At 35.7% G+C, this 26618-nt stretch overlaps 1 protein-coding gene across 4 annotated transcripts; it reads right to left on the bottom strand.

Moving 5' to 3' along the window:
• Positions 1 to 526: 526 nt before the first annotated feature.
• LOC114360259 (uncharacterized) lies at positions 527 to 26618 on the bottom strand. 4 transcript variants are annotated; one of them, XR_003656494.1, is made up of 2 exons: positions 19927 to 20102; positions 527 to 1094 (listed from the first exon to the last, which is right to left on the bottom strand). XR_003656494.1 is itself a non-coding variant. In XM_028314879.1 (2 exons), the coding sequence occupies exons 1-2, from the start codon at positions 26547 to 26549 to the stop codon at positions 777 to 779; spliced, it is 327 nt and encodes a 108-aa protein (XP_028170680.1). In that variant the 5' UTR covers positions 26550 to 26586; the 3' UTR covers positions 527 to 776. The 4 variants fall into 4 exon arrangements, 1 of the variants encoding a protein (XP_028170680.1); XR_003656495.1 differs by lacking the exon at positions 19927 to 20102 and adding an exon at positions 18581 to 18739; XM_028314879.1 differs by lacking the exon at positions 19927 to 20102 and adding an exon at positions 26541 to 26586.

Below are 26618 nucleotides of genomic sequence, written 5' to 3'. Positions count from 1 at the left end.
ACATCGAGTTTAACAGTATCAGATCTTATGGGCTGGCTTACAAACTCGTATATAGGTACGACATACATAATGTACAGTCGCGGAATGAAAAGGTTCGTCACCTTAGTGTCGGTTTTCGCTTGCACTAGGTACTGTAAGAGTCAAACCTGCCAACATAACCGTGCAAGAAACAGTGCTGCTAACATTTAAATAAATATGACGTTTGTTAACGAATAAGGTTTTGCTTGTTTATTTTTCTATCCCATCAATGAAATGTTACAAAGTGTAGTTTTTTTTATTTAATAGATAATGGCAGGTTGAACCAACAAGAAGGTTTTAGTTTTTCAGTCATAATAATCTTCTTGACAAGTTAATTGTCAAACAACTTTGATCTGAATAATTTTTAACTTTACTGACGAACAGTTAAAGATTATTTTCTCTAACTCGAGATTATTCTGTAAAATAGTCTCAAAAGGTAATATGTGCTCGCGATTCGTTGAGGGAATCAATTTGAAAACTGACGAACCTTTTCATTCTGCGACTGTACTAGGAATCAATTTGTAAAAATAAATGTTCAATTTTTTATAATAATGCACAGAAAACGTCTCTATGTAAAAATACTACTACAGCGTGGGTTGAATATTAAAGAACAGTCATGAAAACAAACTAAACTAGATAATTTTATACATTTAGCCTATTCGAAATCCACTCTTTTCAGCTCAGGTTACATTTAATTTTTTTCCTTCATAATAAAGTAAATGTTTATTTAATTTCTGCTTCACAGATTAAAACAGCTTTTATGAACAGAATAAAAGCAAATCCACATTATTGATTACATCCATTAAGAATTTCCCAAAGTTCGCTCGCTTGAAAGTTTCAAACTTCACCCCTGCAGTCACCCTCGGCCACCCCTCGGAACTCCGCATTCTCACAGCATCCGCCATTTTAGTACCAGAGCCAGACAGCAATACAATATCGCATAGGAGTGAGCGAGACGAAAGAAAGGGTGCAAATGAAGGTAAATCGGGCCGGGATGTTGGATGTAAAATGAGAACAAAGGCGGGGGTGTATTTCCGCATTCGTTTCTGGCTCTTCAATAAATTATCTTGAATGTTCTGAAAAAGAAAATTGGAAATTATTAATTCTTGCGAGTTTTCATCAGATATTAGACATAGATAATCAAGTATTCGTTCATAGGTAGGTAGGTGTGCTAGATTTAGATATGAGCATATAGCTAGAGCAATAACAATAATTTAAGTGTGAGAGAATCTCAAAAGGCTGAGCTTTTAATGCTCATGAAAGTAAAAAAAAAATATTTAAATAAGGTTTTTTTACACAAACGCGGCATTGGAACACCATAAATGTGTTGTAAACTAAACAGATGTTGGTTCTAATTTTTTGCTGGTTAATTCTTACTCAATAACAGCCCGTCTCATAACGTAATAATAATAAAATATGTACTTAGTACCAAATAAAAATAAATACTTATTAATAGGTTATTTTAAAAGTCTTAAAATTCAGTAAAATTCAATCAAGAATTAACAAGTCTGATGGTTCAACGAAGATAAATTGATTTTATAGAGCGTACGCCAAAGTCACATCCCCTAGAAAAAGCACTCAAGTGAAATTTCCTGCCTGTACGTACAGTCGGCACAAAGTTTATGGCCCTCGTTATCAAGACCGTTACTTTCGTTATTCGATCGCATTAGGGGGTGCAAGCGACTATTCCGAATATAAAGAATAAGCACATATTTTATTTACTGAAAAAGGGTGGTTAATGACGTGGAAAGATTATTTATGTACGTTTTAAGTAGATGTGATTGAATATGGTATATGGCATTTTATTGCGTAGTTTTTTCCTTTCGCGACTCTACATTTGTGTAATGAGATTTTCCAAATAGCAAGCTATGTATGTAGCAAGCTACATTCAGTCAATAAAAGTGGGAGTCTTAATTAATAGTAATATCTCATAATTTCCACATCATTTAACTTTGCAGTCAACAAATAGTTAATATCAGTATGGATATACATATTTATCCTCCCTTGCCCTCAATAAAGTATATAAGAAACAGTAATGGCTTGTTTATTGTAGAAAAGGCATTTGATTTATAATATAAAAATCTACGGAAAAGCGTTTAACTTTAAACACAATAATATTCATTTGTTTATACTTATTTAAAGGCATATTGATCTCCAGCGTCTTGGCTGAGGGTGGAGGCCACCCATCTTATTGAAATGCCTAAGCACGAATTTAATCAAATTCTACCCTCCGCTCTACAATTTATCTAAATTGCATTTGCATGTTTACTTTATTGCACATAATAAAACGTAGAATTCAATTACATGCTTTAAAAACAGTATACATTAAGAGGGTAGGTAAGTACCTGACTCTTTCAAAGATACTTCACAAGTAGGTATCGTTAAGTATTTTTAAAATTGAGTAAGTAGATAATTATGTCCGGAAAAAAAGGTTTTGTTAACTCATGTCGCATGAAACCGCGGTAACAATTTTCTTTTGGGTCTCGATTCGCAGGTGCTTGAAATATTAGTCACGTAATAAAATCTACGTTATTTTGTTCTACAAGTTCTACCACTATACCCTACGTAGATTTCGTTATATTTAAATTATGTCTTTTGTCTCAGGAGCATCAACTAATTAACAACAGACACGTGTCATTAATTATTTCGTAGATTAAGCCGCGGGGAGTAAATGTGTCTATTATCTTAATAATGAACTTTGTCTATAAAACCAATGCGGGCTTGGAGCCCTCTTTACATAACAATGTGAGGTAATTTAAATTATCTAAGAGTATCTACGTTATTGCGGCAAGAGAATAGATTAATGTGTTAGTTCTAAATGGTTTGTTGAATCTATGTTTGGTTACTGATGGTTACTAGTATTCAATACAAACAACAACCAATCATAATTTGAAGTTTTAAATTTAGTTTATTTTCCAAGTTAAGAAATAATATTAACAATTATTTAAATATTAATAATAATATTATCTCCAGTGTCTATTCGATTCATTAGTATTTTTAGGTAGACTTGAAGCAACGTTAAAGCTTATTTTGTGGTTAAAGTAAATATACCGTTAATGTGTAGAACACGGTTCTAGACTCTTCAAGGCGTGAGTGAGGAGGCATTTAATTTTACTGGGCAGGTGTAACCATCCTAGACTGGTATGATTGCAATCAAATGTTTTATGCTGCATAAAAAAACTAAGAAAAAGAGGTTTAAGGTAACGTTAATTAGATTCAAGAGCATGTCAACCGACGCGTTTGATACGTAACCGCTACGATTACGCGACGCTCATGTGCGCAATCGTTTACGATCCTACCTACTGCAGCACTAGTTAGTATGTGAGCATGGTAGGTGTAGAGCTAATGTAATGGCGATGTCGGCAGGCAGCCGCCCTTTAACAGCCTCGTAATTGCGAGCTAAAATTAAGTGTTATTTTTATGGTGATTTCTCTACTACTACTTAGTTGCTTTAAGTAGGCGTAAAGCGTTTTATTAATTGAAATAAGCTCTGGTGTAAGTGGGCGACTTGTGTTTAGAGACAATAATATCTTTATTTATAGCCATTATTATTTTTTGTCTTTTTTTAAACGTACTTAATAAGTTTTAGATTTATGATCGCAAAATATCTAGTAAAAGGAAGTGTTTGATGCTTAAGCTACAGGTTTCACCTACCTGTGATTTATTTCTACAGGTTTTGCATTTTCTACATCGCCTAACTTCTCTATAAATAATATTTCCTAATTACTAAGCATTTTAATTTTACGCTCGTAACTCTCGTATGTCAGAGGATAAATCTTTAAAGCTGGAATTTATGTCTGGGTACATACCTGGCGATGGGGTTAGCGGATATTTACGACGGGTTCGAGCCCCGGCGGTGCGCATGTGCGAACTTGGCCGCGGCCGTAAACTTACCGCCGTAAATTATACGCAACTTTGTGTACGGGTCTTACGCACAGTATACGTCGGTAAAGTAGACCCAAACTGACATATCATAAAGGACGAAACATACTTACCAAGCCGAAAATGGATCAATACCGTATCGCCTTTCGCCACGAGGTGAGGTGTTTAGTTACAGTTGCATACAAAGAATACTGACCGCCTCGAGTTGATGTGGTTACGATCCGTTTCCGCGTTGATAAGTGTGCTTCGTCCTTTATTCGTTCTTTTCAGCCAAATGGAAATTCTTGGGGGAGGTACTTTTCGCAACCGTCACTAGAGCTACATCTTATTACAGTTGCTGAAATCCTGTAAAGGTGCTTATTTCAGTAGATGGCTAAACTGTATTCTTTCTATACTCGCAGGAGTTGCTGCAGTGGGAACGAGTAGTTACATAGAAGTGAAGAATGGTCGTCGTTACAAAACTAGGACAGACTACTTTTGAAATACAAAACAAAGTTTATCTTATTTTTCTGTCAATACTTATACAGTGGCTTCCCATACTAAAAGAACCTTCTGCGTCTTCTTAATGTATGGCCAAACGCGAACCCTACGAAATAACAACGCGGTAGATTTACCTCCCTAGTAAATAGACTAGGCACATCAAAGAACTGTGCGGCGAATTGTAATTAATTTTAGGCTCTACACTCTAGGATTTGTCTTTTGTTTAAACACCGCTATTGAAGAATGTAACGACGCAACGTGTGATAAAGAAAAATAAAGTTTTGGTCATAATCAAGAGAAGATGACTGTGTAGATGTTTTTTTTTAGATTAATTAATGCACTCTGGACGTTATGGCGCGTAATATAATACAAATAAATATAAGAATTTTATTGAACTAATAGACCAGTTAGTATAAATTAATCAGACTTAAATGTTTTATAAATGCTATTACCACTTTGTTAATTTTATAAGTTCGAATATTAGTATTTTATTACCTACTCAGTAATAGTAATCTATCTATACTTATAATAAATCTGTAGAGAGGTCAATTCTGTACATGAAATATATTTTCAAAATAACTATCAGGGGGTGATTGGTGATCGATACTGATGCCAAAAATGCAATCAGTAAAATTTTTGTCTGTCTGTCTGTCTGTCTGTCTGTCTGTCTGTCTGTATGTTCCTTATAGAAACAAAAACTACTGGACGGATTTTAACGAAACTTGGTACAATTATTTTTCATACTCCTGGGCAGGTTATAGTATACTTAGGAATTCCCACGGGAACAGGAATTAGCGGGAAAATCCTTTTGTATGAAAAATCTAAACCACTAAAGTTAGACGCTTTAAATTTGGCATGTAGGTACCTTAGTAAACTTAAAGCTTAGTTATTCCCGAAATTCCCACGGGAACGGGAATTAGCGGGAAAATCCTTTTGTATTAAAAATCTAAACCGCTTAAGTTAGGCGCTTGAAATTTGGCATGCAGGTACCTTAGTAAACTTAAAGCTTAGTTACAACAGGATATTGCAAAATTCCCAAGGGAACGGGAGTTACCGGGAAAAAACTTTTGTATGAAAATATCTAAACCGCGTACGATAGATGAAGGGGGTAAAACGGGATCCACGCGTACGAAGTCGCGGGCGGCCGCTAGTATATTATATAATTTGATAGACACGTGCCATTTAGCATCATTTAAGTTTTTTTAACCGACTTCAACAAAAAGGAGGAGATTCTCAATTCGGTTGGTATTATTTATTAGAAAAGTTCTCGTATGTGTTTGTAGACTCAAAGTATTGTTCAGATCATCGTGTTAACTAGTTAGTGGTTTACCCATTACGATTTAAATTATCACAAACAATTTCGCAAAACTGAACTGAATCAACTGAAGCACAACAAAGGCACTCCAAACGACTGACAATATAAACTTGAGTTATCTACTTGAGTTATCTATCTTTACAGCGGGTCCGGAACGCGGCCAATTCTGTTCTTACATCAAAGATGACATTATCCTTTCTACCAGACCATAAACCCTTATCTGGAAAGCAAGACGAAGCCAGATCTACATAGCGCTGATAGTAGCGAAACCAGTCGGCGAAGACCCGTGAAGAACTTCGGAGGTTGCGGGGTTTGTGGGTGGTTTGTCCGGGAAGTATCCGATTGTGTAGTTATTTATGAAAGACTGTGCATGTGGTTGAGGTTTCATATAAAAAGGTAAATTAAGCCCGTTTTCACCATCAATTCTTAATTTTAAGTGACCCCTATGAAAACAATTTTCCTGTTATGTGTTGCCATAGGGGTCACTTAAAAATTAGGGATTGATGATGAAAACGGGCATTAGACATGTAAAGACGTCCAGCTAACTGCGGCATTTATGTCGTTGTAAATAAGTGCTAGTTATTTCAGAAAAAAAATGTATAGACTGATGTGCTGTCGTCTGAACCAGATGCGAGGATTATTATACTATAAAGAGGTAAAAACTTTAGGCTTTGACCAACTATGTTGTACCTATTTGTTTTCTTAATAAAATAAAATAAAGTATACGTACTGATTTGTAAAAAAATCAGTGGAATAATAATATCTACGTGTCTCTCTTACAATATCTACGTAAAGAAGTTTTGTCCGATTGTCTTACTCATGAAATAGAGAAAGATAATTTCCTTTACAAAGATTTTCAGCAAACAATTTCCCGTACTGAAAAGCTTGCTTCAGTCTCATCTGGATTCTGAATTAATAGTTATTTTAAGCGATATACTACAAAGGCTTTTTACAAAGTTTCTGACAAAGGATTTTTTCCTGAAACAGGTCGCATACTTTTCAGCCAAAAGCAGTCAAGTATAATGAAATCCGCCAGATCCATCTACCCTGGTCCTGGCACAAGCAATCTTGGAGAGGGCGGCTGGCGGTTTACGACTTTGGGAGGAAGGCTTTTATATTTATTAACTAAGTTGGGCTTTCGGCGATATTAATCCACCTTTATGGAGGGTTCTAGGAGCCCGTTAAGCTTAAAGATCGCAAATGCACGTTGGCAAAAGAGAGTTACCATAAATCAGTAAGTAATAATTGGTGTAGGTAGGTCGGTAGATCCTGTCTCCGTTGGCAATGCTGTATAATTAATGCTAGGGATAAGTTATTTAGATCAGGGTTGTTGTCAAGATTACGAGTAAATTCCTTTATTTGGACCTACCTAGGTACATTTATTAGCATTAACAATTTCATGGATTTTATTCAGAGAAGTTAGGTACATTAGACTCAAGTGTGCGAAGGCCATAAAATTTTGTAGAAAATATTTAACGTAAGATTTTTTTATTATTATGGAAGTTTTATCTAAAGTCTCCTGAAATGACGTTCAACGTTGGATTCAAAAATTCAAAAGATTCACAATCAATTTTTTTCAATCAAAACTCAAGCGTGTCGTCGTGTCATACTACGGGCCATTGAACAGTAGAGAGATCTATGTAGCGCGTTAGGCACGCGCTACATAGCCCCACAAATCACCTTCAAAACCAGCATATATGATATCACGTTAAAACGTAGCTACGAGTATGTTGTATGTTACGTTTGAAACGTGCGGCCCGGAGTAATCTGCAATTCCATTAGCTATCTTACGAGTCGCCCCCGCTTTACTGCCGGCAGCTGCCGCACACGCAAACACGTCTGTTTCTAATTATTGTTATTTGTACAGTCTACGACAGAAACTGATTCAGTCCTAAGACTGTGGGTTAACCCACAGATATAAAAATTAATGTTAAGGCTTTTTGCAGATCGTTCTTCAGTGGCAGAGATAGAAAATATATCGTAAAATTTCAATGGAAATAAAATTTCAAAGTGTTTAAAGTTACCTTATTTCTGCCTTCTTTATAATAATTTTCTGGTATAGGGTACAGCAGTATTATTTTAGGTTTATCCCATGTTGAGACTACTAAGCATCTGAAAAAATAATAAAATTTATGTTTTTACAAAAATTGTTCTTATTTTTATCTGTTATCTCTTTTCTCTACATAAAAATAAGGACTTTTTACCGAGTAAGTAATTGTTTCTTAACGAGGACCAAATAATTACTACCCTAATTAATTATAAATAAAACTGGCCTTTTCCAGATTACATTGGCTCACAACTGTAGTAAATGATTAATTTATTACAAACAATTCTTAATTAGAAGGCAAAAGTCCACGCAATATAAACTTTCGACATTCTTTCCTTATCTATTTCGACTGCCAAAAGGCTAATTAATGCAAGACCCGTGTTATCTTAACTTCAGGCTTTGGAGATCCGTCAGCAAATATTTTTTCTATGGTCGTTTTATAATTTGAGAAACATGGTCGTTTTATAATTTGAGAAACACAAAACACAGCCGCCATTATATCCTACTTTAATTCGAACGATTTCATGGACAAGCACGGTTATATTATTATATTTTTTTTTTATCTTTAGTAGTAACCTAGCTTAAGTACCAGCAAATTAAGATACAAAAGAAATCAATTGTTACATGGGTCTCATGCAACCACAGACAGGGTTTCACGTTTTAAGAAAAACTTACCAGATTTCCACGTCAGGAAAACTATTGGGCAAAGCTTAAGTCGAGGAAAATTTAATACATAAAGCTTTATGATATTCTTTTTACTACACAGTAGAACCCTTTCCTAATATATTTTTTACACTTAGCCAGTTTTTCATAAGCTTTGTTCCACCCAAACATTTCCCAGCGGGCTCTCGGATCGCGGGCGAACGTGAACGTTATCATATTTTTACAGCTCACGTGAAAACGCGCGTTTTTATTACCGCTTTTTATTAGGTTTTCTAGATTAGGAACGGGCAGGTCCGAGGTCGGGAGAATTCCTGAGGTAGGGCCACGTGTCGGTGGAAATGGTGGGGAAAATAATCAGAAATGGGTTTGGTAACAAATAAAAATTAAGTGGAAATTACCGCAGCGGAAGACAAGAAAACAACGGCAATTGGTGGAAATATGGTCTAGTGAAAATCGGGAGAAGTGCCTAGAAATGGGCAACATAATTATGAATGATTTTTATTGAAAACGTATCCACCAAAATTTTTTTTCAGTACAAAAATAGGTATTTTAGAATGTCAGCAAAATATGTAGCTAAGTAGGTACAAAAATATTAGTCAGTTCGTTGCCTATAAATAATGTTCAATTACATCGCTAGATTGCTTTCATGGATTGAGTGTCTAATGTGATTTTTTTATGTATTTTTTTATCGTAGTGTATTTCGGGCGAGCTAAGGAAAACAATCTGCGCAGTGACGCGTGAAGGAATCGGCCCGTATTTATGGGGGGAGTTATTGTTTGAAACGTCTAAGTCGTAATTCCGCGACATAAACCAGCAGGCTTCACTTTGGACCCCCTTACCCCAGGAAAACCCCCCACACCCAACCGGGATGCTGTTTTTCCCGCGCCAAATGGCCCGTTTGAAATTGTTGTTTTATGGAAGTTTTTAGTAGTTGACTTCGTCCGGAGAAAATATAGAACGGCAATCTTTATACCTATCTACACGTACATAGATTACTCGCAGCACTAAAGTTTACCAGTTTAATCCGTGACATAAAGTATGAGACATCATCAAAACTCAAGACGGGTCTGAGGTGTCTCGAGGAATACACAGAGCGGGAAACGATAAAAAATCAAAATAACGACCTGTCACAAATAATATACAATGAATATTATCTCCACCATTTTTAAAGTTGGAACGCTGGGTAACGCTCGAACGCGATTGGCCGGCTCGTGACAGCTGGGTGAAATACGCCGGTCTGCCTGCCCCGGCGCAGCGGGCGACAACATGGTTCACTAAAATCCCCTAATGAAATTAAATTCCGTACGTTTTAGACGTGCTCGTAAATAATCCGAGTATCTAATCCACTGATTAATGAACACCGGGGAGGTTTTTGGGGAATTAACGATTTTGTATGTCTGTAATACTACCTAAAGGTATAGGCGTTTAATGCCCGTTTTCACCATCAATCCCTAATTTTTAAGTGACCCCTATAGTAACACATAACAGGAATTTTGTTTTCATAGGGGTCACTTAAAATTAGGGATTAATGGTGAAAACGGGCATAAGAGTTCGAGAAATATGAAACAAAACCAACGTGTCTTATCAGAATAGTGACTAACATCCATAAAAAGTTCATTTTAGATATTTTCAAATAGTTTAAGTCAATAAATTGTATAGACGGTCTCTAGACACGTTTATGACAGGAGATGCCTTACAAATCAGGACAATATATCTAGTTAGACAACCCTCTACCGCAACAGAGATAGTGCCTCGTAGAGGGGACATCTTAGCACTTTAAAAGCATTTTAGATAAAACAATGTGCGAGATAGGCCTGTGGATTTAGCTACAACAAAATTACAAGTTTACGACGGACAATATCGCCTTATAGCAGCTTATGGCACCACTCATGTGGCAATAGGGTTTCCAAAATTTACTCGTTCTCTCTTTTAAATTACGCCCGACTCTACAGGAGTCAAAAACTCAAATATTATTAACAAATATCTACAGACCAAGTTAATGAGAGGTTTAAAATTTCATTGACGACGTGAGCGAGTAGCTTCATTGTTGGTGTCTACATACCTACTCGTACAACGTAACTGTTAAGCGCTGGTTGAAGGACGGTGATAGATACGTTCTAGCGAATCAACTTTTAGATAATGGGCCTACTACTAATCAGTGAGCACATAAAAAGGTAAGCTATCCAAACGCATGTTGCGTTTTGACTCAGCTAGCTCGAAGATCTCTTAGTTCTGCAGGCTGTCCTTAGGAACTCAAGCCGCCTGGACACCCTAGTTAGCACTAAAGGCGCGTTTTAGTGCCCTCCGCATGATTTACTGGGTGCATTCCAGAACTGCCGTCGCCCAGCATTGGAGTAAATGGTAGGATTAACGGTGAAGGACGCGGAGGCTTTATTTTGATGCTTCAAGTTAAAATCTGATGAATGTGTCGTATAAAGACAATGTTTGATGGACAGGATTTGGCTGTTTTGTTAAAAACTCTGAAGTGGGTGTCAAGTTACTTTATAATTTTTGTGTATCGTATTTTTAAAAATACAACAAATTACATTCTCTATTCTGATCTTTCTACTGCATATTATATGAAAAAATCACTATACCTATTCGTAATTATATATAAGAAGGCTCTACCAACTCTAAAAATCGAATTCCACACCTAAGAAGTCACGGAAAAAATACAGAAGCAAAATTAATGTATTATTTGTTATGCTATATTTAATTTCTCTATTTTGCATACCTAACAAACTACGTGAGGCAACATAATGATAAATGATTGTTGGATAATTAAATGCAGTCATAAATTATCTGCAAGTATTAAAAACCACATTCAAAGCTCATAATATCAAAGAAATTATTCAGGCTTTTAAAACTTACACATTTGAAAACCATAAATATTGATTTTACCTTTTGCAGCAAAACAAGTGTACCTAAAACATAATAGGGCTTTAAAAATCTAATGTGTCGTGCTGAATACTCTTTTGATGAATTGGCAAATACTTAAAAATTAAAAGCATTTTAATATAGGATTTAATTAAAAATATCGCTTCAATAATTTACGAACAAACTCTACAACGATGGGCCCACCCATGTGCTCAAATCATAAAACTGGGACCCATATCACGGAGTGTAAGGTATAAATTACCGATGAAAATCGATATATTCTTTGGGCAATAAATATCTACTACATAATTTCAATATCAAAGTAAAAACAATATAACTAAAGTATACCTGAAAAAGTTACAGATTAAAGCTTGATTGTAAGTTGAGTTATTTATGAACGTGCTGCATAATTTACTCTGGGGTCGGCGGGTAACTTGCCTAAGGAGCCACGGATATACAGTTTCCTTCCAAACAGGTTTTCGTATTAATTTATGCCTGGGTGGGTTTAGTACCGACATTTTGGGGCATTTTATTTATATCAGCATGGCATCACAAGAAAACACGGTAGACTTTTTAGATTTCGGTATTTTAATTTGGGGATGCGCACGAGAAAAATAAGGTATGTTTCTTCAATAAATATCACAGATTTTGATACAAAGTTCCGTATGTTAATTTCCTACTCGTATAATAAGATCAGAGGTGGAATTGTGTAAAGCAATCGTTATCATTTGACAGTTCATAACGTACGATTATTCTGTCAAACGCTTTGTTTAACTGACTATCGTACGTTATGAACACTGTCAAATGATTACGATTGCTTTACACAATTCCACCTCAGATTTGCTAAGAAATAGTAATTTAGGAGAGACTGTTATAGCGAACTCCAGCTATGTAATCTGGATTTGATAGCACAATATTATTTGTTCGCTTTCAACACAGTGCAGATGCCACAAATCAAATATTAATAGCAAACAGCTCGATCGCGCATTCATATCTCAATCTTCGCGTCGTATCTGTCTTCATAAAACCCTATTTCGAGATGAATCCAATACTTTCTACATATGCGTCCCGATTCCGTGAACAGCATAGAGTTTACGATCAAATATTTTTATGCAAAGTGTGTCGCCAAATGTGCCATGACGCCGAAAAAACATTCACGTCCTTTTGCACGTAAAAAAGGATGCGACAAAATAAATATACATGCCACCCTTTTTGTCCATTAAACGAGCGGGGCTTTTTTCTGGGTCCGTCGTAAAATGTGCCCCAATAAATATGTAAATCTGCTGGGGAAAAAAGGTTCCAATGCCGGTCCGTTTTAACGCGTTTCACTTTCGACTGTTCAGGTTTAATTGGTACAATTGCGCGCTCAAAGGACTCCAGCGGACAACGACCCTTGTCTTGGAAGACTGCGATTCATGCGGATATGCAAATTGAATGATACTTATTGATAAAAAGCTGAATTGGATCCTTCAAGGCACACATCGCGTGTCACTTTGTTTTGAAAAGAGCTTAGGTACCTATGCCTATTCGTCTACTCGTAGGTACAATAGAATACTTTAAAATAATACACACAACTGCATTAACTAACTTTATATATATTCGCTTTAGGCGTTAACATTCTGAAAACAAGTAGTGTACGTAGGTTTTTTAATAAGACGTTTACATATTACGTATTTCAAAGAAAACTACGGCCAAAAGTACGAGCCAAATTGTTTTCCAGTTCTCTATCACACCTAGTTATTAAAACCAGGAAAACGAACTGAATGGATATAACTCCTCTACTTACACATAAAACGAAGTAGATATCTTTGAAACTGATTAGAGCCACTTGCCTTATCACTTGACTCCTCGTTAGCTACGGAGCCCCTTTATCTCCCCTCGTCCCCTATCTACTTCCCCTCCGCATTCGGCTGGTTGAGGAGACAATAAATTAACGTGGAGTTTGAGGATTTACTTACCCGTAATTGGTTTTTTGATGGCTGTTTTACATAGGAACTTTACCTCTTACGAAAGTAGTTATTTCAAACTCGATTATTTACGAAACTCCAACAATATTAAAACACTTTGTAAAAACGGAAACAAAATGATCCTGAATAGATTTCGGTACAATAAAAAAATCTGATTTAAGAACTTTTGAAACATGAAAACTCTCTGGTGCAACCTACCTAAACGTGTTAATTCCCTGAAAGTGTTGAATTTCAGATTTATCCATAATAACATGGTTTTCAATAAAAACACCTTTTTCAGATTATATTTTGAAACTTTCAGCCAAGTAGTTTACAGTGATTTCATGGAACTAATTTTAAGATCAAGGTAAATGGTTCTTAAATACCCCGACATACGAAAAAGCAATCTACCTAAGCAAGAGGTGCAATCGCAGGGCGACGCGAGAGCTGCATCGATCGGCCCGGGCCCCTCCGAGCCCGGCCGGCTGCCCTCCGCCGAGGAGTCAAACTTCAGTAAGTATTTTTGTTCAGAGAGTAAGTAGGTATTTTTAGTTAGATTCTTAAGTAAAACCGAGTTTTTTGGTATTGTTGTTGATCTCATTGGGGAAAAGTCAATTTTCATTAGGTAAGTAGGTATTTTCAGTTTTGTCAGACATGAAACAATAATATAATTTGTTTCTAGCGACTGAATTCAGTAGTTCCAGCAATTACTGGGTTCAAATTGTTACACTCGTTTAGGTATAAATTTAGAAAAGCTTCAACAAATACAAAAGAACATCAATTTTGGTTCTTGAGCAAACAAAAAACACTCTTAAGTTCGAATCACCATTGATTTACGTTGAAGTTTTATCCCATAACTTTAAAATTAGTTCCCTTAACACGTTCAAAAGGCAGCTCATAACCCTCAAATAGCGCGTTGATTTATAATTAGGTATGCTTAATCATGGCTCAAAACCGCGAACGAGCAAACGCCAGAACTTGGCAACATTTTCTCGTAATGAATGCTATCGATCTGGCCATAAGTCGGTTATTTACGACCTTATTCCTTCGTCCGCCTCGCGTGCACTGAAGGTGTGTTATTTATACCCCCTTTTTTATTTATGCCCCCTTTTTTCGCAGGTCGTAACGGCTGGCAGTAAAGGGGACGTAATTTTAATTTCATGATTGGAAAGCTCGATTGGCCGGTTATGTGGCTTAATGAGTTTATGGCGGCAATCTGAATAACGGCGACACGATCATTTCGCGTTTAAGGTCAATGCTGGAATTCGATTCTGGTTTGGATGATAGGGTGGACATTTTTGAATTATTTTGTGAAGGATGAAAGAAATGTTTGTGAATTGTGTTTTGAAAATGTGTTGGTAAAGCCAATAACGGTTATGTTTTGCCTTCAGATTAAAAAATCCGTGAGACATATTTTTAAAAAGAATCTACTTACCTATTACAATATTACTAAACTTATACTTATTGCGTACTTATATTTTTCCTGTTACATAAGTAGTCTTTAAACTATCTACTGTCGCCAAAGAGACTGCACGAATAAATAAAACACTCAAGTTGATTGTCGAATCGAGTGTTCGACCTTTCAAAAAGCCCATTACCACATTTCGTCTCGACGTGAAATAACCCAAATTAGAGCGTATCTTCATAAATAAAAAAGCACTCGAACAAGAGTGCTCGCAAGCCAAATGAGAAGAACGCGGCCTCACATTCCCACACAGGCACCATATTGGAAAAGATAAATCTTCGTACCCCGCCCCGCGTTCCGATACATTAAAACGATCTTTTTTTCACACGAATCTAAAAATACATAACGCATCTAAACGTGCGAACTCAAACGTTAATTCCACCCATCTGCTAATTCCAGATACAATGTTATAATCCTTATTCATATTCAAAGTCGCGCGTGCATATGAAATTCATAAAGCAAATCTTTTTAAGAGTAACGCAAAAAGAAATGATTTATAAGCTGTCTTTAGAACAAGAATTATGTCCGCACTCATGTTTTATCTCCTTTATTATTGGCAACATTGTTACATAGTGGAGTCACTTAACAAAAATATGGCATATTAAATTGTATAAAGAAAACAGTGTTTTCAGAAAAATAGTTTGGGATGAAAGGAAAGTTGTAAGGGCGTCGTAACTTGGGCATAAAGCTTTTGAAAGGGATCTATGGCGGAGAATTGTTAATAAAGATATAGAGCAAGCGGAGCGACATATTACGGGGCATTAGCGGGGTTTTACGACGATGGGTATGGACCATGAATGCACCCGCAGACAACGCCGGTGATCGATTGATCGAAATGGATCCAGCCATTGTCTGAGTTAGCGAAAGATCACATAGATCAGATTGAAATGTTCGCGCCGATATGATACAATTATTATAGAAATGCATTGGGTGGCAATTTATAGCTTTGTTAGGACCGCATGCAGATGTGGTGAAAAATGAGCCATGTGCGAATTGAACTCAGATAGGAAAGGTCCCATACAATCGTATAAGGTTGAACACGCACTTAGTTTTATTCCATCTATTTGATCTATTACATAAAAACTGTCTAACAAAGACACCGATAGAGCGTTTTTTAATTACATTTACTTAATTATTTGTTGTGACAGCGGCTATAAAAACACAGATTCTGTAAAATTTTCAGCTGGCTATATGATTCATGATGCAGCCCGCTGCTGACAAATGGGTAATGTTTGAGAACTCTACATCTTCTGGCAATCAATTGCAAGATATTTCTATGATTGTTTTGTGCAAATGGTAATTTAAGCCGGCAACAAAAGGCATAGCTTACTTAGCTTAGGTAGCAGCTTTTAATAAGGCTGATCTAAATAAAGCGACACTACGCTATCAGCTATGTTGTAAGTATTTAAAGAGAATCCAGTAAAGAGTGAGCCTAAAAATATTACTTTGAAAATAAAGTAGCGCGCCATTTTGAGATCTGACTAAGCACACCTACACCCACCCACACATACACCAATACTTCACGGTGCGTATCTCAAGCCAGCCGTAAATGTCTGGGCCCAGATAATATTTTACGACGACGCCGAGAGGCGGGGAGACCTACCCTTATCGTACCTACACATGTGCCGTGACATCCAAATTTGTGCACGACGGGCGGCCCCGAATAGAAACTTATAGCTGTAAATAATTGTTTCGTTTTTTGTTTCATAGTTGTTTCATAGTTATTTCGTTTTATAAAGTTTGTATAGTTTAAATGTCGAATACTTCGTAATACAGTCCACTTTCTTTTAATTGGTTNCGTCCGGCACAAAATTTATCGACTTAAAAATATCCCCACAGATTAAAAATAAGATAGGTCCAAACGCCGACCCGGGTCGCTTGATAAAATATTATTTTTACATGTAAAAAAGTAGAAATGCGCCGCGTTTTGGAAGTTTTATGAGGATAGATTTCATCGAAGTAATTTCCGATAGCGACATGTGGGGTTTAAGAAGGTTTTTTGTGGTTGTATTTAGGATTATATACCTACAGTTATGTAAAGAAAATATGTAAGTATGTAGATAGAATTTGAAACCACGACTCTACTCGTACTTGCTCTCACATTCAGGTATTCTTTACAAAAGTAGAAACAGAATCTAGTATTTTAGATGGATATATTTTTTAACTATAATACTGTTTACCAAAATAAATACACACTGACACGGGTGCTCTATCTTTACAATTTTTTGTTGAAAAACTGTGAAAACTGACACGCTCGCAAAACACGCGTTGGCAAGTAAATAACTAATGTGGGAATGCCCAAACCTACAGTTTTGTGATCGGAATAGTAAAATAGTTATGAAATAGGAAGCTCTTGTAAAATATTACACACACCGAACTGGGAAAGACAAAAGAATAACTAATAATGTGAATTAAAATTCAATATTCTAAATTAATATATGGAAAATTTTAAAGAAACGTTAAATATACAAACGTACTGCAGTTTGCTTTGTTATTTTCGAGATTGCTTTCTTGTTAACAATTAAACAGTTCGGCGTTGAAAATTTTCTTTTATTAATTACTTAATGTTGTTATCTATAATTTCAGCGCGTATAATAAGTAGGTATTATGCACTTCAGGTAGGCAGGAACTTAATAAATGCTTTCTGCGAAAGTAAAATAATAAATAATAATAATAATAAATAATAAATAAATATCCTTGGACATTTTACACTGCGCTTCTAGTCCCAAACTAAGCAAAGCTTGTACTATGGGTACTAGACAACGGATATAAACATACTTAAATATTTTTTTTTTGTAAATACATACATATTATACATAGAAAACACCCAGACCAATACAAACAAATATGTTCATGCACACAAATGTTTGTACTGTGAGGGAATCGAACCCACAACCTCCGGAATAGTAGTCCGTTTCGAACCACTACACCAAACGGCCGACAAAAGATACTAACAGACACGAATAGGTCACTTAAACTGAATTTATACCTATTCAACAATTTAGTTACAGCTAAGGGTGTAGATTATGACATTTAGATAATGAAAATGTAGATTGAAAAGATTTCCATTTAAATCGAATTCCCAATTTTTGCAACCGACTATACCAATTTAGTACACAGTTGCAAGAGCACCACATAATGACATTGTTGCAGCCACTGTATCTTCGGACACGGCATTGCACTTAAGTGCATCATTTGACGAAACGAAATGTTTTGTTGACGGACCTACATTGCATGTGAAACTTTGTTGAAAGTTGCTAAAGGCCAGTGACAAGAGAAGTACATAAATCTTTTTTTAAATGCTACCATAGGTACTCCTATCTTTAGTGCGTGTCTGAAAGATAAGGTATTGAAGCTAAAAAAATACACTTTCAGGCTAAAGCCTGAAGGAAAACTTTGCATTTGTCACTGATTATGCACATAACATTTTTCAAGATTTTCATTCAATGTAAGTAGGAAATAGCATTTTGAAATGCTGAGAAGCATTTAGAGCAGAAAATGAAAATAGAGTGTTGTTGTTTCAAGTGAATATAAATTATGCAGATATGTACTAGCTTTCCGCCCGCGGCATGGCCCGCGTGGAATTTTATCTGTCACAGAAAAACATTATCGCGCGCGTCCCTATTTCAAAAACCGGGATAAAAACTATCCCATGTCCTTTCCCGGGACTCAAACTATCTCTATGCCAAATTTCACCACAATTGGTTCAGTGGTTTAGGCGTGAAAGCAAGACAGACAGACAGAAAGAGTAACTTTCGCATTTATAATAATATGTATTAGTATAGAGTATAGAAGTATAGATATAGACTAGTATAGAAGTATAGATAAGATAACGTGATGAATAACAGAGACAACTAGAGACTAGACCTACTGACCATGTTGATTACCTAGACGTTGATGTCGGTGCAGTCCTTTTCCTTTCATGCTTTCCAGATCCTGAACGCACTCAATCTTCACTCACGCACTGTTTTAGTAACACCATACGTCTTTTAAATAGTGAAATTAATATTTATAATATCTGTTTATTAAAGTATCATAGTGACTTGTCTCGGTTGTGTTTCAAAATCGACTAACAGGCCGACGGAGATCACCATCAAGTTATATGAGGCTCAATAAACCAAACCGCATCTATTATTTGGCTTCAGACAGCTGACGTGGAAACAGGCTTTATGACCAGTATTATTATACGTTGACCTGATTCCAGCGTGTTTAAGGTTTTTAATTAGCCTTATTAGAATTAACATTAATCGGGTGAGAGCACACGGCGGGTGTGTAGCGTAGAGTGTAACGTTGTAAGGCGAAATACTTCAAGATTAAATAAATACTTATTATTTACTTACAAATATAAGTACCATTCGAAATTTTAAATAACTTAAAAAACGTATTGCCCTATATGAGAATCGAGTCCACGAACTTTTTGCCGGGCGACTGCTCTTCATCAATTGAGACATTGGTAAAACTTGTTGAAATTTTCATGTGTGAAGTACTTAGGTACCATTTTATTTTATACCTAATCTTGATCTGTTTTATAATCAGCCGTCATCAATTATTAACGCTGATTAAAAACTGCATTGATGAGTACTTAAATTAAACAACTGCAAATACAATTACTTCATAAGGATAAATCGTTTCCATAGTCTGTTATATTTTATAGCTATTTGACACCTACACGTAACTGGGAAGTGTTTAAGAAGCATACCGCCAACTAGTTCAAAACTACGAACAATAAACTAATATTTAACTACAAATACTTAGTCCTAAAGTCACACACATTATCGTAAATATTGGAATATGAGTTCGTTAAGCCGGCACAAAGTGACGTAACAAAACGTACAAACACACCGTGTGTATCCAGCTTATTAACAGATCCTCACTACTTTTAGAGCTTGAAGGAAAACGGTTTTAACCAACGAAAAAAATGCTTACGAAACTTGAGCTCTACCACAAAGGTTTTGAAGTAGAATTTCGAATAGCAGTTTGAGATTTAGAATTGCATTCAAATCAACCGTTCATCGTTTATTGCACCCACAGGCAATTCCATGAGAGTTAACGTAGGACTAATTTGTGAAGTGTTAAATGAGATCGAATTATAACGGACCATCAGCTGATCGGACGAAGAAAGTGAATAGACAGGATTTAGAACAGTCACTAAATAAATAGTTAAGAAACTTTTTGAAATACCTAATGGCTCTAGATAAGTAATAGATATTAAGAATATATGGATATAACTTACTCATTATTTAAGTACGGAATCTTCCTTTTATCGAACTTAACGGCAAGTGAAATGCAGACATATCCCACTTAGGGCTTAGTGCTTACAGGTACAGGTTTAGGCACTAACTTTCACTTGACTCAATAGACGTTATTACTTGTACCGTACAACAAAAAATACGTGGTGAGCAACTGAAATCGAAACTTCGACTGGCAAACTGGGCACCATCACCTTTTTCACCTTGAACCTCGTTTTCACTTTTCGCGTTCAAATAAACTTGTGTTTTATTGTTTTGTCCAATGTTATGCAAATCAGTACAGCCAACAGTAGCGTTTATGGAAGGGTTTCCTAAAACGGTGGAAAAAATTGAAAGGGAAAGGCAAGGGGCCATATTGTAACGTCATGCCTGTTCAGTTTTGTTCTAGGGATAAATATTTACGTTAACCGTGCAAAAGCTTTTTACAAGTTTGCTACCGAATCGTCTTTGTTATTTAAATAAACCCTTTTGCCGGTTTTCGGCGATCTGTTTGTTTGTGGATCAGCATCGGGCCTATTGTTTGTGTGAATGAGTCGCGTCGGGTGCGAGATTCCTTTCAAATTGCTTGTTGACCGCCTTTTTTTGGAGTAGGTCAAATGCGTTTCGGGAAGGGTTTGAAAGTAAGAGTGGTAGATACGCTTGAGATAATAAGCACTCATAACTAAAATGACAATTATTAGAAATATCTAGATAAGTAGTTAGTCTTGGCAAGGTTGAGGATAAGTAATTATGTTTCTATAGATATTTATTAAGGTGTGTCTAAAGAAGATCGACTAAAAAAAGAAAAAAAGTTAATCCTAGATATAATTTCTACCCATGATGTCTAGAAGAATTAACTCTAGCGATAATACCGCCTAAAGTGCGCCTAACTGATTGTTTTTCCTATATCAGCTTTGTGTACGTGAAGATTATACAAGAGGTCATTGCTTTAGAAGAAAATCAAAAAGCTTTCTTAATACAAAATCACGAAAGACCGGAATGTGACAAAAGGTCTTTCGTGGTTTTCTTAAATCTTTAAATCTGGTTCGAAATGTTAAAAAATACAAGCAAAAAATAAATGATTAACAATCCAAGATGCGGTAGTCTCTGATTAAAGTTTACGACGGGGTCGCGAAACGCAATAAACTCGAGTTAAACCCGATCGTACCGAAACAATCTGGGGGGTTACTCCAAAAACGATCCGAGGTTTCGAATGTTGCTATCCCTCTCACGTCAAGCTAGATGCCAGCATGAGCGACGGTGACAGAAAGATCCGAAAAACCAAAACGGCATTTTGAAGTAGCCCTGCGGTTTCGTATCGAACATTTCGAATTGGCCACCGAAGATACGAGCGACGTTATTGCTTTCAGACTTTGGGATTGCAGGGTTTTTGCAAAGATAAGGTTAACTGGAATTTCAGAGATCAAAATACTTGAAATTAACTAAGTTCTGCATATTTTGTTTAAACGATCAATCAAAACTGTATGCGTAGTTGAATATCATCATGAACTATTCTAAATTATTTAATTTATTTTAATGATGTTAGCTTCTATGGATGGATGCCGTAGCCGTTAAAAGTAAAATAAAATGTACTTATTAAGTATGCAACTTTATCAGCATTGACTGAATTATAAGGTAAATAATCGGATTTTTCGGTAGATTTTTTCATCATTGACGTCAGTTCACTATGGTGCAGAAGGATGTATCTTTCTATACTCATCATGGAAGATATCAAGTAGAAACTTTTCCACCAAGATCCGCGAAGGTAAGTGCAAGATCAGCTGAAAGGCGTCGCGTCAGCAATTAGCGGCGCGCTTTGTAAACACCGCGCTGCGCTCGCGCATCTTTGACTTACCGTCAGAAAATTAAGGTAATTCCATGTTGCAATTAGTTTTGCGGGGAATGTGGTGGTAGGTTTATTGCAATCTTGGAAATAACAATCATTCTGCAAATGGATGGAATGGAAAAAGAACAGTTGATTGTTTAGGACACTTTAGTGTTATTTTCTACGACAGTATTTTTACAGGACCTATGCGCCGTAATAATATGCGCTGTGTTTTAATGTAATTCTATACTACAATTATAGCAAGAGGCTTTAATCTATGAGAATATCAGGCCCATAAATTAAACTGCATTTTAACAACTATTAAACTATGGTTTAAATGGGTTGGATATCACGGATAAGACTTGCCTCACGATAAACTGATATCATTATCTGAACTTTGTAATTTTTTTTATCCACAGCGAGGAAGCTCTTGGCCTGTATCTCACCTGATGGTAAGTGATGCAAAATTTTGATGCAAGATTATGTTAACAAGTAATAACGTACCCTGAAATCAACTACGATCAGCACTCATTTAAGTTCACTGTATTTGTTAATCAAGTATAATTTTTCATTAGGTTATAATTCCGCCAAAAAATCGCTTCTCGAAAATCAATATTCACTGAGATATTACTCCGTAACAATGACATTAAAAACTGTGTAACCTTAAGTATAAATTCTTTGCTGCCTCTACATAGCCTGGGACTTGTGTCCATAAGGTTACTTTGTGTCGGGCGAGTCAACATTCCCTGGAATGTGGCACGCGCACCGGCCCTATCCGTCTAGCCACCTACGTGTATCAATATACCGCTAAAATAATACATATTAGCTTGGTAATTATGACATTATTATGTCATTATTATATTTATCAAGATATCACTTCTAAGAGCAAAAGACAAAATGAAATCAAACATCTCATAGGAAAAACTGTTGAAATGGGATGGTATTTACCATGAACAAATTTTTAATAACATATTTTTGAGCAATTGATTAAGTAAACCAACTTTAAACTCGTATTTTTTATGCAGACGTTCGTTCGTTCGTTCGTTTCAGCCAAATGACGTCCACTGCTGGACAAAGGCCTCCTCCAAGGTTTTCCACTATGCACGGTCCTGCGCTGCCCGCATCCAGGCTCTTCCCGCGACCTTTACCAGATCGTCGGTCCACCTTGTAGGAGGCCTGCCCACGCTACGTCTTCCAGTCCGCAAATATCCAAATTAATAAATTAATTTGATTTTTAAACATAAATGCAGGTTCCATTGTTTAATAAAGGCAAACCTTTGTTACGAGTATGATACGCTCACTGGCCATAAAATGAATCAAATTAATGTACAAGTAGTACCTACCTAACTATCATTGAATGCTCGTAATTGCAAGTCATTGTTTTAAAACAATACCAAGTAGGTATAAGTTCCTTTAACTTCTTGTGGAAATTATATCAGTGGGTCTAGACAAAGTGTACATTATAATCGCAAACCAGTCGAAAAGTGGTTGAAAAGCCCCTTTTTTGTATGGAGTTTTGACGGATTCGATTTTCGATTCGATCAAAAAGTGCGTTTTGTCTAAGGGGGCAGGAGTAATTCTGATGACAGTCAGCGTCAAATAGTTTGTGACACCCAAAGTGGCCAAAAAGTTTAACACAACCTTATTCCAATTATAACAAAGACATGTTGCGAACTTTTTGACTACTTTGGGTGTCGCGAACTACTTGAAGCTCAATACTCAATACTCAAATCTTTATTGCATTTCACAGTGTACATTAGGTCTTAAATATATAATTGGATCACCATGAACCCTGTATGGCACAACAACAATGGAGAGGAGGAATTTAAAAAATAATTATTATTATTGTATTAAACTAGATTCTTAAATATTATTAATTAGAACTGCTATTATTTATTTATTGTTATTAATTAAAGCTGCCTGTACGTGGTATGATGTGACGGTGTATCTGAGGTACGCAGGACTCTACCCTAACTTTTTACGCATTGCACCTTTTTGGGTAATAACTAACTACACGTTATTTATATTTGCTGCCTTAATTATCCTATAAACACTCACATAAACCACTAAGTACCCACCACCAGTACTTTAACGTGCCTTATTTCTTTAATTCTTATTATTTTAACAAAAACCATGTTTTTAAATCAAGGAGGTTGTAAATTAACTGAAACGGCTAAGTGGATTGACTCGTCAGAGGACTAATTTAATTTGATCAAATAAGATACCTAAATGCTTCTTTTAATTGCCCTTTTAATGAATGTATGGTCAACTGCTTTTCCTCTGAAGCAATTTATGTACAATTTACTCATTTTAATCATCTTGAAGGGAGATACAGTTTAAAAGAAAAGAAAGGCTCTATTTTATTTCTTTGTTAATATTATGTTGGTTTGATTTATTAATATTTCATGTGTGTAACTTAGGTACACAAACTGTAGACTTGAGCAAATGTCTCTTTCTTTCTCTATCTACCTATATGTAGACGAAATAATTAAACAAAGTTTAATGAGGGTTTTCGCGAATGAAAAATCCGCCAGATGGCAATACGTAGACGCGAGGTCCAAATGCTGCATGATTGGTTATTTTTGACATGACATTGACAGATATGTCAAAATCCACCAATCACGCAGCAGTCAGACCATACATCCACGTCCCGCCATCTAGCGGATCTTTCATTCGCGAAAACCCTCATTGCATTAACTTAATTAACCTACTGTAGAACAGAGCGTGTGAAAAGTAAAAGTACAAAAAGGTTTTACAACGCAACCGTTGCCACTTTATAAAACAAATATTATTGCTCACTTACATCACAGATCTATTATTTAATTATGTATTTGCATTTCGTTACAATTATAATATAATAGGAACCATTATAATTGCTCTATAATAAAAGCCAAACAGAACTCAAATTATCATCAAAATAAAACTTAATAAACAACACCTCTACATTATTTTCAGTCTAGATAAAGATCGTTAATTGTTGCCTCAATTACCCCTGTAAATTAAACTGGCTCGGTTATGTATTGTTAATGCATATGAAACTCTTTTTTATCAGCTCCAAACTGATAGTGATTCAAATTTATTCAAAGCAGTATCTTCATTTGGAGGTTAAAGACTTTTAGAAGTGGAGCTGTATACGTAAAGATTACGAGTAAATATGAAATTTAATAAAATCCTTATAAATTGGCAAAAATGTTTAACGTCATTAAGTCATGGATATTTAAAATATTGGGAGAATATCTTTCATAGGATAATTCTTTCAGTCGTTTACAGTTTTCAGAACTAGATGATGATAGAAATATATTTTTTCATTGCCAATAGCAAATCGTAGAGTTCAAAAAGCAAACAAACAAAATTATTATTCTTGATTTGCTAAGGCCGAATCCTATAACAAGATCTTTGTTCATGAGTTCAAGAACATGAGTTTTGTTCTTTTGTCCATGAAATAATCATGGATTCCATGGAAATAAGGTTTCCTGTAAGAAGCTGATGAAGTCAAGATCCCACTAAAAACATAAAACCAGTAGATTACCAAACGAGGAAAGCACGATTGAGTTAAAATTTTAGTGTGTCAAGAGTTTTTTCTTTAAGTTTGTGTCTATTGCACGAGAATCACAGCTAAGTTTATGGATGTCTCTATTGTTTATTCAAATAACTTACTTAATTCGCTTTGAAGTTTGAACATAATAAAATCTGTAGTTTTTTGTGGTAGTCTAATGTGAGAGCGGTCATACACTATCTTACAAATTGTATCAAAACTGATGTTATCTAAATAATTATTACTGTGTTAATTGCCTAGTGTCTACTACCTACTGTATAAAGAGTGATGTTTTTTTTTATAACGGGATTGTCAATTTCTTGTAAAGTGAAAAAAAAAGATTATATTACGGCAATTTGGCAAAGTTACGTATCCATAGCTTTCGAAATATTATTTATTCTCCTAATTAGGGCGATTGTAAAAGAAAAAATATGGTATTGCGGTAGGCAGTTGACTTATTTATACGTCAATTAAATTATTCTGTCACCAATGCTAGTAATTAGTTCAAATATTTTATGTTTGCGAAAGTAATTAATCTTATGAAACGGTTTGAATTGCTCGTTAAAGTGATTGAATGATCAATAATAATATTGAGTGTAGCTTTAATAATATTCGATCCAACATTTATAACATTTATATTACTTTATTCATTAATTTAAATGATAATGCCAGGTAGTAGGTAATAGTTATTCCACGCTTCTTGTCATATCTATCGGAAAAACAACGAAAGGTGGAGTAAATGGATCACCACAATGTAGATTAAGTTCAGAAACCGTAGTGAATACGCCAAACTGCTCAATTAAATGACGCTCTCAAAAGAATACTTACTTAGATGGCAGTGGCTGGAACAAAAAAAGCTTAAGTACAGCCATTGGCAAAAACATGATGAAATATTTAAAAATAATTGATTTTTTGTAGTAAAGTATTCAAATTGATTAAAGTCTTCGCGTAAAAAACTTAGCAAGATCGCGCATGTTTATTGATTTAATCGTTCCACTGGCCTCAGTAGTAGTATTTTAGGCCTCCACTTAAAATATAATAGGTTGTAAAGTTACACCGTGGCGCGCCATTAAATACGTCAGTGCATACGTCATTAATAGTCCACGGTTGCGTGTGTAATGTGCATCCTTCAACCATCGTATTCGCACAATCGCTGATGGTTGTCCTCTAATCCATATCTGTGTGGTTGTCACTCCATAAAAGTAAAAAAATCAATGACGTTGCGCGTCGTAAAGTGCATGTAAAAAATGGAGACTTACGAGTAACATGGGGTCGATGATACATTTCCCGGGGTCTATGTATGAAGCGGCGCGCGCGGCTTGCTTGCTCGGCCGGGC

The sequence above is a fragment of the Ostrinia furnacalis genome, unplaced genomic scaffold (assembly GCF_004193835.3).
Source record: "Ostrinia furnacalis isolate ACB-3 unplaced genomic scaffold, ASM419383v2 OfSCF4915, whole genome shotgun sequence".
Classification (NCBI taxonomy): domain Eukaryota; kingdom Metazoa; phylum Arthropoda; class Insecta; order Lepidoptera; family Crambidae; genus Ostrinia; species Ostrinia furnacalis.
Note: the sequence above shows the minus strand (reverse complement) of the source record. Positions and strands in the feature narration are given on the sequence as shown.